This window comes from Perognathus longimembris, chromosome 28, assembly GCF_023159225.1.
Source record: "Perognathus longimembris pacificus isolate PPM17 chromosome 28, ASM2315922v1, whole genome shotgun sequence".
NCBI lineage: Eukaryota > Metazoa > Chordata > Mammalia > Rodentia > Heteromyidae > Perognathus > Perognathus longimembris.
The window spans coordinates 69,251,622-69,269,518 of record NC_063188.1 but is presented as its reverse complement, the minus strand read 5'-3'; the positions used below and the strand labels follow the sequence as shown (position 1 = coordinate 69,269,518).

General features: G+C 36.5%; 1 protein-coding gene across 5 annotated transcripts in view; it reads left to right on the top strand.

Annotated features, from left to right (window-relative positions):
- LOC125343986 (histone-lysine N-methyltransferase SUV39H2) overlaps positions 1-17,462 on the top strand; it is a 21,563-nt gene extending 4,101 nt beyond the window's left edge. For 3 of the 5 annotated variants that reach the window (XM_048336596.1, XM_048336593.1, XM_048336594.1), the window contains 4 exons: positions 9,342-10,013; positions 11,912-12,058; positions 15,337-15,466; positions 16,377-17,462. In XM_048336596.1, the coding sequence (XP_048192553.1) occupies positions 9,345-10,013; positions 11,912-12,058; positions 15,337-15,466; positions 16,377-16,483 (1,053 nt within the window). In that variant the 5' untranslated portion in view covers positions 9,342-9,344 and the 3' untranslated portion in view covers positions 16,484-17,462. The remainder of the gene's footprint in view (positions 1-9,341; positions 10,014-11,911; positions 12,059-15,336; positions 15,467-16,376) is intronic. The other 2 variants (XM_048336597.1, XM_048336595.1) reach the window with 2 other exon arrangements.
- The last annotated feature ends 435 nt before the right edge of the window (positions 17,463-17,897 follow it).

Below are 17,897 nucleotides of genomic sequence, written 5' to 3'. Positions count from 1 at the left end.
GTTGGCTTCTCCTGTCACTCATCACCTGAAATGATTAAACACCAGATTTTAGGAGATTCATTGGTGTAACAGAATGTCCTGAGTTTCAAAGTCATTTTGGTCTTTTGTTTAGTACCTTATGACTGAGTCAGCAAGCTCATCTAACTTATCTGGATTTTCTTTTAGTATTTTTTTTTTGCCAGTCCTGGGGCTTGAACTCAGGGCCTGAGCACTGTCCCTGAGCTTCTTTTGCTCAAGGCTAGTACTCTACCACTTGAGCCACAGTGCCACTTCTGGCTTTTTCTATGTATGTGGTACTGAGGAGTTGAACCCAGGGCTTCATGCTTGTAAGGCAAGCACTCTACAACTAAGCCACATTCCCAGTCCCTCCTTTAGTACTTTCAAAAGTTGAGTTCTTGCAACTAGTGTACTGTTCATCAAAATTAATACCAGGAATTAGAAACAAGTTTTAGGGGAAAGGGCAAAAAGGGGTGGCAGCAAAAGAATGGAAAGAAAGAATGAACAAATATAGTCATTCTAGCCAATGTACATTATGTAAAAAATGAACTACATAACTTGAGGGTCTGAATGAGAAAGAGAAAATAAAGGAGAGTAATGGAAAGGGTGACATTTACCTGGAATTGTAACTCCTTTGCACAATTACTGAAGACTATTAATAGTAAATTGAGTTCTTCTAAGAAGCTTTTTATTTATTTCACATTTGATTATGTTTATTTTCTCTTTAGTACTTGTACATAGGGTTTTTAAACAATTCAGTTCATAAGTATAATATATCTTGGTCAATGTCACACCTTTCTTTGCCCCCCCCCCACCATCTTTCCCAATCTTATTCATCTCTTCAAGTTATGTGGCTCCTTTTTCACATATGCACATTGAATGTCATGACTATAAATAAGCTTTTTGGTCTAAAACTTGTAATTATATTTTCAGTAGTTCGTTTATAACTTATATATAACTTCATTTATATTCTGGTGAACTCTTTTTTTTTCCTTTGGTAAGTAATCTCAGTTCTTTCAGGACAAGGAATCAAGAATCCCTACTTTAATCCTTTGTTGATCCTTCTATCGAAATATCCACCTTTTTGTATCATTGCCTTTCCTGCTTAGTAAAACCTCATTTTCATCTCTGCCCCCAGCATCCCTCCACTCCTGAAACAGCACAGCCATCCTCCCATGTCCATTTACAATCTCTGAAAAATTCATGTCTGAGAACATCAGATAATAATACATACTGGTTCCATCAAGTACTTCTATTCTCATACCTATCAATTCTACTTGACAAGTTTTTTTTTAATCTATTGCTTTGTTTCCTTAATCATATCATGTATTTTCTCAGTGTTTATTACTTTTTCTGGATCTCTCCTTCTATCCTTGTTTTCTTGTATTCAGCTGAATATCTCAGTGAACAGATCTTTTTAGACTAGTCTTTATTTTACCACCGGTTATCTGTATTCATCCTTACTTTAAAATGTCATTTTTTTCTTCCTATTCCCCTCCTAGGACATTAACCTGTGATGTTGTTGATTTTTGAAACTAAGTCTTATTATGTATCCCTAGGCTAGTCTCTGACTCCTTACTATCCTGCCTTAGCCCCCAAGGTGCTGAGATTAACTGACATATACTACAGTATTCAACTTGGACTTGGTATGTTTTTTAATATCAAGGTCCACTTTCACTGATTTATCTCTGTAAACATAAATCTTTCTTTATATTCCTTTCCTACTCATGCAACTAGCCCTCTAGTCACTTCCCATTAATTTTTAGCAGCAATATTGAGATGTCATTTGCATATCATCATACAATTCACATTATAAAATTTACAGTTCAAAGCTTAGTATACTGAAATTAGTCGGTTTTAGCATTTTTCATTGTCCTAAGAAAAGGAAACCCCTTGCTGTCACCTCCTACATCTCTCTCTCTCTCTGTCTCTCTATCTCTTTGTCTCTGTCTTTTTATTTTAAGTTTGTTTTTCAGATAAAATCTGTTGCTAAATTTGCTGTGCTTGCCTTGAACCAAGATATGTTGGCCTCAAAACAATGATCCTTCTGTATCTAAAGTATCGGGGAATCACCAGCACACACCAACACACTCAATTCCATTAGCCTCTTAACACATTTGTATCCTTATCAGTGACCTTCTAATGCCAAGTTTGAAAGCTTCAAGTCTTACCAACCATAGTAGCTTTCCACATTCAGCAGTGTTACTCCATTTTCCTCATTGGAACTTTTGTGTGTGGAAACAGCCAATATTGAAATTCTTGCTCCTTTCTGCCATCTTCTCTATCCTTCAGCTTTTTGTCTATAAAATAGTGCCATCTCACAGGGTGTGATTAACATTAAATGAGTTAATATAAAACACGTAGAACAGACACTGATTTGGTGATTATATCAGTGTTTACTACCATCCTTTATCCCCACTCCCTTTTTTTATTTTGTTTAATTAAACTCAAGATCTTGTGTTTGAAGTCACGCAGTCTGCCTCTTAAGACACATCTCCCATGTCTTTTTTGGCATTTGTCATCTTTGAGGTAGGCCACCTTGGCTGATACTCTCTTATTTGTACTCTTACTTGTACTTCACTGTTCACTGAGGATGACAGGCATGTATCACTGGACCCAGCCGTTGGCTAAAATGGAATCTCATTTGCCTGGGCTGGCCTCCCAAGTAGCTGTGATTACATTTTAGGATGCTTCTTTTTTTTTCTGTTTTCTGTTTTCTTTTTCTTTCTTTCTTTTCTTTTCTTTTTTCTTTTTTTTTTAAAAAATCTCTTACTCTCTTCTATCCTTCCTCTGAAATATGGGTAATTTTCAAAGTTCTGTCCTTGGCCTTCTTTCATTTTGTAGTTGCTGTCTGGGTGACCTCATTCCTTATGGTTTCTGCTTATACCGGTTGTCTCATGAAACCCAAATCTTTCTGTGGCCTTTACTTCTTTCTAGGCTTCATTTCAAGTAAATATCCTACAGTTACCTGAGTTCAACAGATTTAAAATGGTACTCATTTTTCTCCCTTACGGCTGCATTCCATACTAATGGTCCCTGCCTTTGTCAACAGTATCACAGTTTTTCTAAGTATAGCCTTAATTTCATACTTTAATTTATTCTTCTATCTTATCCTCTAAATCTAATAGGTGATCAGGTTACATTATTTCTACTTCTATATTTGTCCCTTCCCAATCATTCTCATTATTCTTTCACAGAAAAGAATTTGCTGCCTAGGATTCTGTATTTACAAACTGAAGGTGTTATTAGGATTCATTCTTACACAGAATTCTATATAAGTTTCTTGCTGTTTAATCTGTCTGTGTTTCTTCTCATCAGTGCATTTGGTTTCTTGCTTTGGAATAAGCAACCTTTCTTTGCTCAGTTAATATCCTCAACATCTCAGTTGTATCCCTTATTTCTTCTATCTAGTATTAATATTGACTTCACTTGTAAGCCGGTATTACATCAATATACCCCTATTTCTTTTTCTTTTGTGTATTCAATGTTAGTGAAAGAACTTTTGACCCTGTCCTTTTCCTGTGTGTCCCCCTCCACTTAACTCAGAAGTAATGCTGTGTCAGTACCATATTCTTAAATACCATTACGCTTTGTAAAACCTAACTGTGATTGCATTGAAATCTTGCTGAAGATCTTCTAATACTTCCTGTTATCTACCTGTGTAATTGGAGAAACATAGTTGCAGGTTTACTGCGCATGTACTATGAGTTAGGCACTGTTTTAACTACTAGAAACAGCTTAAAAACCGACATAGCTTATATCCTAATTTCTTGGACACTTCGTGTACTTTTGTGTATTAGGTAGTGGTTAGTAAATTGAATTATGTTTTGCTTCAGTTATTTCTCCGGTGACCCAGTCACTGTTAGACTATCACACCTTCATGCTATATTATACGAATATCCTATTGGCTAATGTATTAGTTACTTTTGTGTAGCTGTGGCTAAACACTGGACATAAATAACTGAAGGACGGATTTATTGGGATTCACAGTTTCAGAAGTTTAAGGCTATAGTTGTTTGGGTAGTGGGAACGTGGCAGAGGTTTTCACATCACAGCAGACAGGAAGTAGAAAGTGAGACAGGGTCTTGGGGCCAGGTATACCCTTCAAAGCATGCCACAGTGACTGATGTCTTACTTTCCACAATAGCCCCAAATAGCTCCATCAGCAAACATTCCACACCTGAACCCAAAGGATATATAACAGATGCTAAGACTCTGTTCATGACCAGTCTATAAAGCCTCCTGAGTCCAACATTGCTCAAAAGTTCTCTGAGACACCAGGCAAACTTAGCTATGAGCCTATGAAAAATCAAGAAGACAGAAATTACGTTCTCTGCCGGTGCTAGTAGTTCATGCCTGTTATCAATCCTAGCTACTCGGGGGCTAAGATCTGAGGATTATGGTTCAAAGCCAGCCCAGAGCAGTAAAGTCTATAAGACCCTTATCTCCAATTAAACATAAAAAAGCCTAGAAGTAGAACTGTGCCTCAGTAGTAGAGGGCTAGCCTAGTCTTGAGCAAAACTGCTTAGGGACACCACCCAGGCCCTGAATTCAAGCCCCCTACTGGCACGTGCACGCACACACACACACACACACACACACACACACACACACACTCACATCCAATTACAGTGGCACCTAGTAATAAAGACTCCCATTCCTAAAAGGAGGAATGGGGCATAAAAGGGAAGTGAAGTTGGGCCAAAGCAAAATCCTGCTTCTTTTCTCCATCGGCTTACTCAACAGACATTTGAGTTTCTTTTTCTTTTTCTTTTTGCCAGACCTGGGGCTTGAACTCAGGGCATGAGCACTGTCCTTGGCTTCTTTTTGCTCAAGGCTAGCAGTCTACCACTTGAGCCACGGCGCCACTTCTGGCCTTTTTCTATATATGTGGTGCTGAAGAATCGAACTCAGAGCTTCATGTATACCAGGGAAGCACTCTTGCCACTAGGCCATATTCCCAGCCCCACATTTGAATTTCTTTTGGATGTTATGTATTGCATTAGTCTGGGAATATAAAGAGTAATAAGAAACACCTGTACATTTTTAAAGAACATAGATCCTACTGAAAAAGATTGACAAGTAGATAATCTGTTGCAGTAAATATAGTGGCAAATATTATAAGGTCTGTAAGAAGCACATACAGGATAGGTCAGTTTCTCAGATGATGTGATTTCAACTGGGGCATGAAAGAAGAAACACTAATTTAATATATCCTCTGTATAGGAGAAAAAAGAGACAAGGGAAGGGTTTTTCAATCATACTGAGATTATGTGAACCCACTTGAAAGGCTGTAAAACAAAGTGAAACAAAATTGTAATTTGGAGACTTCTCTGCAATGAGGAAAGTAGGTTAGCAGAAAGGAAATGGCACCTAGGACTAAGTGTTTTAAAAGACTGTGGTAACATAGGGAAGAAATGGTGGTCCTTGAACTGAAGTAGGAATGGTGGTAGCAAATAGAAATAGCTGATTGTGTGTGTGTGTGTGTGTGTGTGTGTGTGTGGCGCACACGCACAGGCATGCAGTCCTGGTGCTTGAGCTCAGGGCCTGGGTGCTGTCCTTGATTTTTTTGCTCAAGGTTAGTACTCTATCACTTGAGCCACAGTTCCACTCCTGGCACTTTTTATAATTGATTGGACATAAGACTCTGATGGCTTTCCTCCCCAGGCTGTCTTTAAACCATGATTCTCAGATCTCAGCCACCTTAATAGCTAGAATTATAGGCATTACTGGCATCTGGCTTAATTTTGTTTGTGTAAAGGTAAAATTTGTGAACCTGTGATTCATAGTTGGCGGTAGTGGGGATCTGCAGTTAAGGAGCTACATCTAGCAAAATATGAGTTTCTGATTTGGGTAGAATTTGTGTAAATAATATTGCTATTCATGATCTAAGGATATTAGAGAAGGAACTGGGTTGAATTTTAGGGAGATAACTATAGTACACTTTAAGTAAGGTCATTGGAAACATGGTTCCAAATCAAGAGTGAGATGTAATAGGACAAATATACCTTGAAGTAGTTGTCAAAAAGATAATGGTTAAACTCTTGGGAGTGGATAAATTTATTACCTCAACAATTATTTATTGTCCATCTGCCATATCTTACACTAGGAACTAGGAATCTCAGCATTAAAGACATGGGTACAGTACCTGATAATATGGAGTTTATAAGGTTACAAATTCTGAGAGAAATAAGTGCACATACAAAGTACTTTATTATAGCTGAGGTGTCTCCTAATATAACTGAAATATCTAACTTATCCCATAGGGATGTAGTTTCATAAGGATACTTAGTCCTGAAGAATAAAAAGTGATTAGAAATAGCTCAGGATATTGGGGTGGAATAAGGACACCAACTTGAAGTTGGCAAAGCTTTTTACTTCTGCAGAATTGTGTACCACTAGATAAAAATCTGGCAAGTAAGCACACAGAGCAGGCAGGCTTCTCCCTTTTTATCCCTAACCCAGCATGCCCTGCCCCTCTGCTCAAATTGACTGAGCTCGAATTCACAATCTGCAAATGTGAATATGGCTTAATTAACAGGATGTAACTAAAATTCAAGGAGCTTCTAACCAAATGTCCTACAGTACAGTAGGATGGGCCTAAAATGTAACTAAGGCCAAACCATATGGGTCAAAGCAGTAACTTTTTAAAACTTATTTATTGTCAAAATGATGTACAGAGGGGTTACAGTTTCATACATAAGGTAGTGAGCACATTTATTGTTTGTTTGTTTGTTTATTGCCAGTCCTGGGGCTTGAACTCAGGCCTGGGCACTGTCCCTCGCTTCTTTTTGCTCAAGGCTAGCACTCTACCACTTGAGCCACAGCACCATCCAGCTTTTTCTATATATGTGGTGCTGAGGAATTGAACCCAGGGCTTCATGCATAAGAGGCAAGCACTCTACCAGTAGACCATATTCCCAGCCCCCAGTGAATACATTTCTTTTTTTTTTTTTTCAATTTTTTATTATCAAACTGATGTACAGAGAGGTTACAGTTTCATACGTTAGGCATTGGATACATTTCTTGTACTATTTCTTACCTCGTCCCTCACACCACCCTCCCTCCTCCCCCTTTCCCTTTCCCCCCATGAGGTGTTCAGTTGGCTTAGACCAAACAGTTTTGCAAGTATTGCTTTTGTAGTTGTTTTTCTTTTTTTACCCTGTGTCTCTCAATTTTGGTATTCCTTTTCAATTTCCTAGTTCTACTACCAGTATACATGGTTTCCAATATACTCAGATTAAGATTACAGAGATAGTGTAGGTACAACCACAAGAAGGTGATACAAGAACATCATCAATAATAGAAGCTACAGATACACATGGGACGTTGAAAGTAGTTACAACTGTGATACAACAATCGTTTCCATAACATGGAGTTCATTTCACTTAGCATCATCTTATAAGGGTATAGCTATTGGGCTCTTGTGCTCCACTGCTGTGCCTTGCCTAAACCTGTACTAATTATTCCCAATTCTTATCCAACTTGTAACTTTTCAGAAAAACAGTTCTCACAAGATTAACAGAGGACACAAACTGTTTTCATAGAAAAGAGCTTTTCTCACACTTCAAACCTTGATCCCCAGATCTTAGCCTCCTGAGTAGCTAGGAATACAGGCCTGAACCTGTGTGCAACAACTTAGCTCTAAGCTTTTGCTTATTTCTCAGCCAGCCTGCAGTATTCCATATATAAATTCAGCCTTTCAGAGTAGTTTGTTCCACTTCTTCTCTTTTTTGGATTATCTGTCCTACATTGACTTTTCTCTTTCTGTTTTAGTAGGATTGACTGTCTTAATTTTTTAAATGTGTCTTGAATTGCTATTTCACACAGTATTACCTGTTCTCCCAATGAGATTTTACTGCTGTAATGCCCTATATTTCATCATGCTTCTTACTGGCCAAACTTTCAAGTACTTAGTGGAGAAGCTACAATGTGAATTAATTTAACATACATGAAATGCAGTAGAAAAAAGTGTCGTTAAGAAGAAATGCATGTGCAGTATTCCAAATTACACGGTGATAACTTATGGGTAACTTCACCACTCTATTCCATTTCTGTAGGTAATCAAGAGTTGTTTACAAGTCAGACTAAGATACTGATAAAATAGATAAGCCTAAAGGTTTGGGGTTTTATTTGGAATTTTCAGTTGCTGAATTGAATTTGTTTCATAAAGTCAGTCATTTCTCTGGGTAAAAACAATCTTGCTTTTTTAGAATTTTATTTATTGTCAATGTGATGTACAGAGGGGTTACAGTTTCATACGTAAGGCAGTGAGTTGTTTTTCAAAACGGAAATATCATTTTTTAATTTGAAAAAGATAAAACATAAAAATCTGGGGCTGGGGATATGGCCTAGTGGCAAGAGTGCTTGCCTCATATACATGAGGCCCTGGATTCGATTCCCTAGCACCACATATACAGAAAATGGCCAGAAGTGGCGCTGTGGCTCAAGTGGCAGAGTGCTAGCCTTGAGCAAGAAGAAGCCAGGGACAGTGCTCAGGCCCTGAGTCCAAGCCCCCCCCCCAAAAAAAGATATGAAAACATAAAAATCTATAAGCCCAAATTAAAATGTTATTAGTATTTCTGTATTATTTTGCCAAAATATTCATGTTTTATGTGTATTTATTATCAATAAGTTAACTCAAATAATTCATAATAAAGCTTATTCATTTAAAATGTAAGTGACTTAAGTAATCATTACTATATACTATTTGGGATGTAAACTTGAGTGGCAGATATTTTAGTTTTTCTAGATGATAATTGAATCATCTGACTTAAGCCAGTGTTCCTGTTTCTTTTGGGGATTTTCTGGCAGCATTTATTTGCATAGCTTAGGGCTACGATAGGAAAAAACTAGCAGTAAAACCAGGACCAAGATTGCATTGCTTTCTTGTGGCATCAGAAAGATTTTAAATTTAGAATTAAGGAGAATAGAAATTTTAAGATCTATTTACTAAAGTGTAAAAGTATCCAATTATGACCAGAACACTTTAAGCTTTAAGCTCACTTTGACAAGTAATTAGCTTTGGAATCATTTATTTCCATAATCAAAATAAATACTTTTTTGTTTAATCTAATTTACTATGTATTCATGAATTTTAGAGCTTTTGTTTTCCAAGTAAGCTACTTTCAAACATGTCAAACATGAGCCATACCTAAATTCTGTATTTTATGTATTATAAGGGAAATAGTTGTACTTGTATGATTTATATCTTTATCGGGAACTTGTGAACATTTATATACTCTGAATTATTACTAATAAAAATGACAATCGCTCATTCTTAAAAGTATTTTAAGTAATTAACACCATCATAATCTGATTTACATTTTCTTTCATATTTTAAGGATATGGAATATTATCTTGTAAAATGGAAAGGATGGCCAGATTCTACAAATACCTGGGAACCTTTGGAAAATCTCAAGTGTCCATTACTGCTTCAGCAATTTTATAATGACAAGCATAATTATTCATCTCAGGTAAAGAAAGGCAAAGCAATAATTCCCAAAGACAACAACAAAGCTTTAAAACCTGCTGTTGCTGAATATATCGTGAAGAAAGCTAAACAAAGGCTAGCTCTGCAGAGATGGCAAGAAGAACTCAACAGAAGAAAGACTCATAAAGGAATGATACTAGTTGAAAATACGGTTGACTTACAGGGCCCTCCTTTAGACTTCTTCTATATAAATGAATACAAGCCAGCCCCTGGGATCAGTTTAGTCAATGAAGTTACCTTTGGTTGTTCATGCACAGATTGCTTCCTTGAGAAATGCTGTCCTGCTGAAGCTGGAGTTCTTTTTGCTTACAATAAGAAACAACAAATTAAAATCCCACCTGGTACCCCCATCTATGAATGCAACTCAAGGTGCCAATGTGGACCTGATTGTCCCAATAGGATTGTACAGAAAGGCACACAGTATTCACTTTGCATCTTTCGAACTAACAATGGCCGTGGCTGGGGTGTGAAAACCCTTGTGAAGATTAAAAGGATGAGTTTTGTCATGGAGTATGTTGGGGAGGTATATTCACTTTATCACATAACAAATAATATTCATGTAAGGTTTATACTTTTGAAAAGTAACCTTTGTACTGCAGCAACATAAGTACTTCATGTCTTGATATTATCATTTGCGGATATATGGGAATTCATTTTCAGATTTAGGAGAAGGGTCACAAGCATGATTAGAAATATCTTTATATATGCAAAAGTAGATATAATGATGAATTAAGTTATGAAGTCATCTTCCAACAAACAGTCATAGTCATTGAACAAAGCATGCATATGTTTTAAAATATAACATCTATCTTTACACAAAAATCATACGGACAATATCAGTCCTAAACACATACTGACTTTGAAATTAGAAGTTATAATTTACTTCATTCATTTGGCCAAATAATGGTTAAGTTTAATTAACTACTTTGTATCAACATGCTATCTAGCTGACCAATGATTTATGAGTATTATAAAATACACATTTGTGTATAAGTATAAACTAGTATTTCTCATGTGCTACAATACTCTTGTAATAAATACACACCCTATTTTATTAATCCTCTCAACTCGAAAGAAACTGTGACACAGATAAATTGAGTAATTTATCCAAGGCCAAATGAGTACTAAGTCTCAGTAGAAAATGAGACAGGATTCATTCAGAACTCCAGAACGATTCTTTTCACTGCACCACAGTGTCTTGAACTGCATAATGGGATAAACTGTGACAAGAAAGAAGTGTCACCATATATGTTAGATTATTTGGAATTGATAATTGTATAATTATCTGTATTCATCTAGAATTTTGAAATGAAGCCCCTGTTTTAAATCTTGTGGGTTTTTGCATACTCAGGAATTACTAGATCTTATATAATCTCACTTATTTATTTTTCTTTTTTTTATAATTTTGGCTGAGGCCAGGAACTGGTGGTTCAAGCCTATAATCCTAGGTATTCAGGAGACTGAGATCTGAGGATCGTAGTTCAAAGCCAGCCCAGGTAGGAAGGTCCATGAGAGTCTTATCTCCAACTAGAAAACTGGAAGTGGAGCACTAGCCTTGAGCGCAAAAGCCCTGAGAACAGTGTCCAGTCCCTGAATTCAAGCCCACATGACCAGAAAAAAATGACTGAATGAATGCAGCAACCAAATATGGTTGATAAAACAAATTAGTTTGCATATTTTTGGTTTCTTAAGCTGTTTTCATAAAGCTGTGTTCTTAAGAGCAGAATTCTAGGTGACAGTTCCTCTCTGCCACTGGGATCATACCCAGAGTCTCACACATGGTAGGCAAGTCCTCTACCACTGAGTTATATCCCTAGCTGCTGGACAGTTTTGAACTATTGATACTTTTCCTAAATACATGTTCTATGAAGTTAACTGCAAATTTATACTAGCTTCTCTTGTTTTGTAATATACATCCATTTGCAACTGCATAGAGATTTGTTACAGGAAAACAGTACCTTCAGAGCATATTTGGAACACGTACTCATAAATGTAGAGAGCTCATGCAGAGAGCTATAGTGGTAAAGGGTTTTGAATGCCCTGATTATAATAAAAGTAGTGCAATGTTTTCACCTATTAATTTTCCCAGGTTTTATTTGCCAAATTATTTTTTGGCATCATTTTCCCTACTTAGTTTTTGGTGAATATTTATTTTGATAACACTTGAATTTTTTGTAACTATATATAGACATTAATATATTAACTGATTTATGGAATGAATGTTTCATTAATTGGGCAAGAGCTATGTAATGTAATTATGGTTTTTCTCGTATAATATTACCCACATCCCAGCTGCTCAGGAGGTTGAGGTAGGAAGATCATTTGAGCTCAGGAGTTTGAGAACAGTTGGAGGTACATAGGAAGACCCTGTCTCAAAGAAAAAAGAAAAGAAATAATCTATAGTAGTTTCTTTCTCCTTAGGTAATCACAAGTGAAGAAGCTGAAAGACGAGGACAGCTATATGACAACAAAGGAATCACATATCTCTTTGACCTGGACTATGAATCTGATGAATTCACAGTGGATGCAGCTCGATATGGAAATGTTTCCCATTTTGTGAATCACAGTGTAAGGAATACTTGACTTATGTAAAAGACCAATTCACTTTGGTGCTGTTTTTAATGAATTTTCCATAAAGGATAATTACCTTGAAACTATAGGCTCTTCCAAAATATTTTAATATTAAGGGCCTCTTCTGCTATCACATGGGTTATTGCTGTTCTAGGAAGGTAAACATTAAGGTACATAGAATACCATGTTTTGGTCAGATATGGTAGTTCACTACTATAATCCAAGCTATTCAGGATGTGGAGATTGGTAAGATCAGTTTGAGGCCAGCCCAAGCACAAATTTGCAAGATACCTCAATCAATAAATGCTGGGAATGATGGCATCTGCCATCCCAGCTATGTAGCAGGCATAAATGTGAAACTGACCTGGACATGAACAAGCAGCCCTATTTGAAAAATAGTGAAAACAAAAGGGCTGGTAGTCTGGCCCAAGTGACAGAGTGGCTGCCGAACAAGCACAGGGACTTGAGTTCAAACCTCATTCTTGCCCCCCTCCAAAAATACATGTTTTCACGAGTCTTAGGCTAGTTCATGTTAACTGTCTAACAATAAAGTAGATAGTGCTATCAAATCAGAGGAAGAAATTAAGTAAAATGTTTATCCAAGGGTCTGTCATGCCTTACAGAATTTGACACAGTTAAATATCTTAGACTGTGTTGTACTTTCTCCCTTTCCCACATTTTTAATTCCCGTAGTTTGTTATTTATAGTCAGATACAAATGTATATGGGAAAATTTTTAAACAAATAATTAATAAATATTAAGGTGCATGCCATTGTGAAAGATGAGATCTATCACTGTTCCATTTCACCCTACATGGGTCAGCCCTTTGCTCAGCATGTCCACACTGTAAAAACTACCCACTGTTAATCACTATCTCATTTAACCACTAACTGCAGTTTCAAGTATCCACTAAGGGTCATGGACTAGATAGATACCCCATGAGTAATGAGGGGGGACTAATGTACAGCTGAAGATAAATGTGCTTTCTTTTGTGGGGGGGCAGTCTTAGGGTTTGAACTCAAGTCCTGGGCACTGTCCCTAGGTTTTTGCTCAAGGCTGGTGCTCTACCACTTGAGCCACAGTGCCAATTCTAGCATTTTCTGTTTATGTGGTACTGAGTAATGGAATCCAGGGCTTCCTTCATGCTAGGCAAACATTCTACCACTAAGACACATTCCCAGCCAAATGTAGTTTCTTAGAATGTGAGTGAGCATGATATGTATATACTTAAGGGTTTGTAGAGTATAGAAGCAATTAGAATCATTTTTACAAATTATAAGTTAGCATTCCTTATACTTGAAAGCACTTAGAGTTGTAATCTTAACAGAATCTTATACTCTAGAAACTATTTCCAGAAGTAAGGGAAATGGCCAATGTGGTTGATATTAACTCCATTTTATAGATAATATGCTATAGATAATAAAGAAAATCTTAGAATAATTTGGACAGCTGACCTTATAAAGATGTCAAGTTATAATTTCTGGTTGATTGCATAACAAGAAACTGGTGTATGATTTAGCAGTGATATGTGAGAAACCTAAAAATATTTTTAGTTTCTTACCTAAACTTTGCCTTTAAAGTTTATTTGCTGTTTGTAGAACTGGGCTTTGAACTAAGGGCCTCATGCATGCTAAACTGGCACTTCATTACTGACCTACACCTCCAGCTGTTTTTGCACTGGTTATTTTGAGATAAGTTCTCACTTTTAGGCCCGGTCTGCATGCAGCCCATGGTCCATTTATTTTATACTTTCTGTAATAGCTGGATGACAGGCATGTACCACCATACCCAGCTTCTTCTGTTGAGATGGAGTCTCATATTTTTTTCCTATGCTGGCCTGAATCTTCCTGATCTTAGCCTCGTACATAACTGGATGACATCTAGTACCACCACACTCAGCTATTGATTGAGAAGGGAATTTCATGAACTAGTTGAGAAGGCTAGCTTGGAACTGTAATCATCTCAGGCTTCTGAGCAGTTTAGGATTATAGACATGGGCCACTCTACTACGCTGGCTAAGAATTTTGTTTTAATAAATTTGAGGTGAAGTAATCCTTTAGTATCTCAAGATGAGCTTCAGGATTCCCTACAGGCATCAAAATACTTGAATGTTCCAGTACCTTATATAATACTATAGTATTTGTATACAACCTGCACATTTGCTCGTATTCTGTAAATCATGTCTAGATTACTTGCTAATAATATGAATACAATGAAGCTAATGAGTTACACTCTATTTAGGAAATACTGGCAAGAGAAATCATTTGTACCTGTTCAGTTTAATTAAGATTTTTCCATAAATATTTTAATTCACTTGATTGAATCTGTAGTTAACTCTGGATATACAGAATCCACATGTAGAGAGCCACCTCCCAACATAAATATAGTTTTTAAAACATTTGTTTTGATTTGTCTATATAACTCCTTAATCTCTCTTCTTACATATTCCACAATGTAGAGTTCTCAAAGTTTTGAACAGTTTAAATAAATGCTTAAGCAATGAAACTCTGTGACATAAAACTTGAATCGAAATAGTTACAGGTAAAACAATAGTGTTGATTGGGACTTGTACTAAAATTCTCCAGAAAAAGTGAATTGAGGCTGGGAAGGTGGCTTAGTGGTAGAATACATGCCTAGCATGCATGAAGCCCTGGGTTTGTTTCCACAGTACCACATAAACAGAAAAGGCCGCAAGTGGTGCTGTGGAGTGCTAGCCTTGAGGAAAAGAAGCTCAAGGACAGTGCCCAGGCCCTGAATTCAAGCTGTAGGACTGGCAATAAATAAATTAATTAATTAATTAGAGATAGATGAAAAAGATTGGCAGACTCCTTAATTATTAAATCTGCATAGTTGTATTTGCAGAATTATTGCATTATTTTCTCTCCCATTTATATCTGAAGTTTTTAATAAGTGTAAACAGTGTTTTTGAAAGTACATTCCATGATAAACACCTGAGTTCCTATAAAACTTTAAAATAAATACTCTGAGCCGGGTTCATGCCTGTAATCCTAGCAATGCAGGAGGCTGAGATCTGAGGATCATGGTTCAAAGCCAGTTCAGACAGGAAAGTTCATGACTTATCCAATTAAGTGCTAAAAAAGCTCAAGTGGCAGAGCACTAGCTTTGAGCAAGAAAGCTCAGGGATAGTACCTCAGCCTTGAGTTTATGCTCCAGAATTGGTACTGAAAAAAGAATACTCTGAGAAGTTAAAATTTTTATATGGTATGTAAAAGAGATGTCACTTTTACTTAAATAGCTCTCATGTTCCTTTTCAGTGTGATCCAAATCTTCAGGTGTTCAATGTTTTCATCGACAACCTTGATACTCGTCTTCCCAGAATTGCATTATTTTCCACAAGAACCATATATGCAGGAGAAGAGCTGACTTTTGATTATCAAATGAAGGGTATGGTTTTCAAGTATAGTTTCATGTGTGTTAGTTTCAGTATAAGGAAGTATATGTGAGACCATAGATTGCCAGAACCAAACGAATATAAAGAAAAGAAATTGCCAGGCCCTAGTGGCTCATACGGATAATCCTAGTTACCCAAGAGACTGATATCTGAGATCCCAGTTCAAAGTGAGTTGGGGCAGAAAGGTCCAAGAGACTCCAATTAACCAGTAAAATTCTGGACTGAAGTCATGGTTCAAGTGGTAGAGGGCTAGGAATGGACAAGCCAAGTGAGAGGGTTAGGCCTGATACTGGCACCAAAAAAAAGGAAATCAATTGAGGCTATAAGACTTAATCACCTTACTTAACATCCAAAGTTCATCTTGTAACTAGAGCCAGATACCAAATCTGCTTGACTAGGGGTAGGAACATACCACAATGCCTACTGATTTGTTTTCAAAACTTTCATTTTGGAAGCCCAATACAGCATTTTTAGATCCTTTTTGGATCAGACTTTTGATAGAACATTTAATTCTGTTTGCTTTATTGTGACAATGTGAGTATTTCCTTTCCTGTTTTTCTAAGAACAATGGCCTTCACATATTATTACTGTGGGATTTCATTTCATGTGCTGTCAGGAAGACAAGACTTTCCATTGGATTTTCTCAGTAAGTTTCACATGTCAGGTAGCTACTCTCACAAGGATAGGCAAATACCAGTTTTATCTCTTATTGGCCCATAACATCCTTAGAAGACAATTCATGTCAGTCTCAGAATATCCACATTTATAAATACCAAGAATATTAACACTTACTCTAGTGGTGTTGAGTATCTTTATTTGCTAACTTAAAAGAACATATTAAATACATTCTAAATAATCTTAACTCTCCCCCCTCTAATTTTTGTCTTTTTCCTCTATATGCAGGTTCTGGAGATGTATCCTCAGACTCTCTTGACCACAGCCCTGCCAAAAAGAGGGTCAGAACTGTATGCAAATGTGGGGCAGTGACCTGCAGGGGTTACCTCAACTGAGATTTCAGGAAGTAGATCTGATCACTGTATTTTTTCCTAATGTTAATATTTAAAGCATTCGAGACTGTTTGATATTATCAAGATTATACCTGTTAATTTATAGTCTGTGTTTCAAGACATTTGCCAAAATTATTGCTGTTGATTATGGAGAGGACTCAGGGTCACACAGACTAATTTCTAATGTGAAGTGTACATAATTGGTAATGAGAAAACAAGCTGTTTATAGATAAGCATGATGCTTGGTTTGTGTGGCCAGGAAAGTGTACCTTTGTATGTTTAAGGTTCTTAAACTTACAAGGTTACAGTTGCTGAGATGCAATATTCACCCTCATTTCAGAGAAACAGTTGATCCTATTTGTGCAGATAAACACACTCTATTTTTATTACTATGTTGTTATTCCTGTTTAATACTCGCTAATCTTATATTTGAACAAATAGGTGATGTTGAATTTTTACACTATTTTATACGTTTTCCTTAAAACATTGACATCTCAGTTATGTACTCAAGGTATAAAATTAAATGTAAAAATTTAAATTTAAGTTTGACTTCAGATTTTGAAGCAATCTACATCATCTGAACCTATAATTCTCAAAATATATGTTAATCCTGTAAGAGTAAATAAAGTCCCTGAAAAAAAACCCTCTCTGAAAATGCAGAATGGCAGGAAACAAAGTTTTATTCAATGGACATGACCTTGGGACCAGGAGGACTTTTCTTGGCATTATAGGCAAGAGAAATATAATTCGCAAAAGTGCCACTTATGAAGATAACTGTGTTAAGTACCTCTAGTCCAATATTGCAGCAATATATTTAGGGAGCCGATGTACCCAGAGATGATGTAATAGTCACTGACATGACCTTCTGTGTGAGGTGATTTCATGTCCCTTTGCAACCAATTATTTGTATATTTTCTGCGGATTCTCCTGAAAAAGTATTCTGTATTTGAATGAGAAGTTTTCATTGTAATAAAGCTAAACTTGGCCGAAGTATAGACTTGAATTTAGATCTTTTATTAGTTGACCTGAAAAAATTGAAATAAGATTTTCTTCACTATACTGTAAGATCTCAATAGGGAAGAAACTATCTCTGGTTTTGGAATTTCCTTTTTTTTTTTAACTCATAATGAAAGGTGAAATTCCTTTTCTCTTTTTTTTCCTTATTTATTGTCAAAGTGATGTACAGAGAGGTTAGAGTTTTATATGTGAGGCATTGGATACATTTCTTGTACTGTTTGTTACCTCCTCCCTCATTCCCCCTTCCCCCTCCCCCCTCCCCCTTTCCCTCTCCTACCATTAGTTGTTCAGTGGTTTACACCAAACAGTTTTTACAAGCATTGCTTTTGTAGTCGTTTGTCTTTTTATCCTGTGTCTCTCAATTTTGGTATTCCCTTTCACTTTCCTAATTCTAATACCA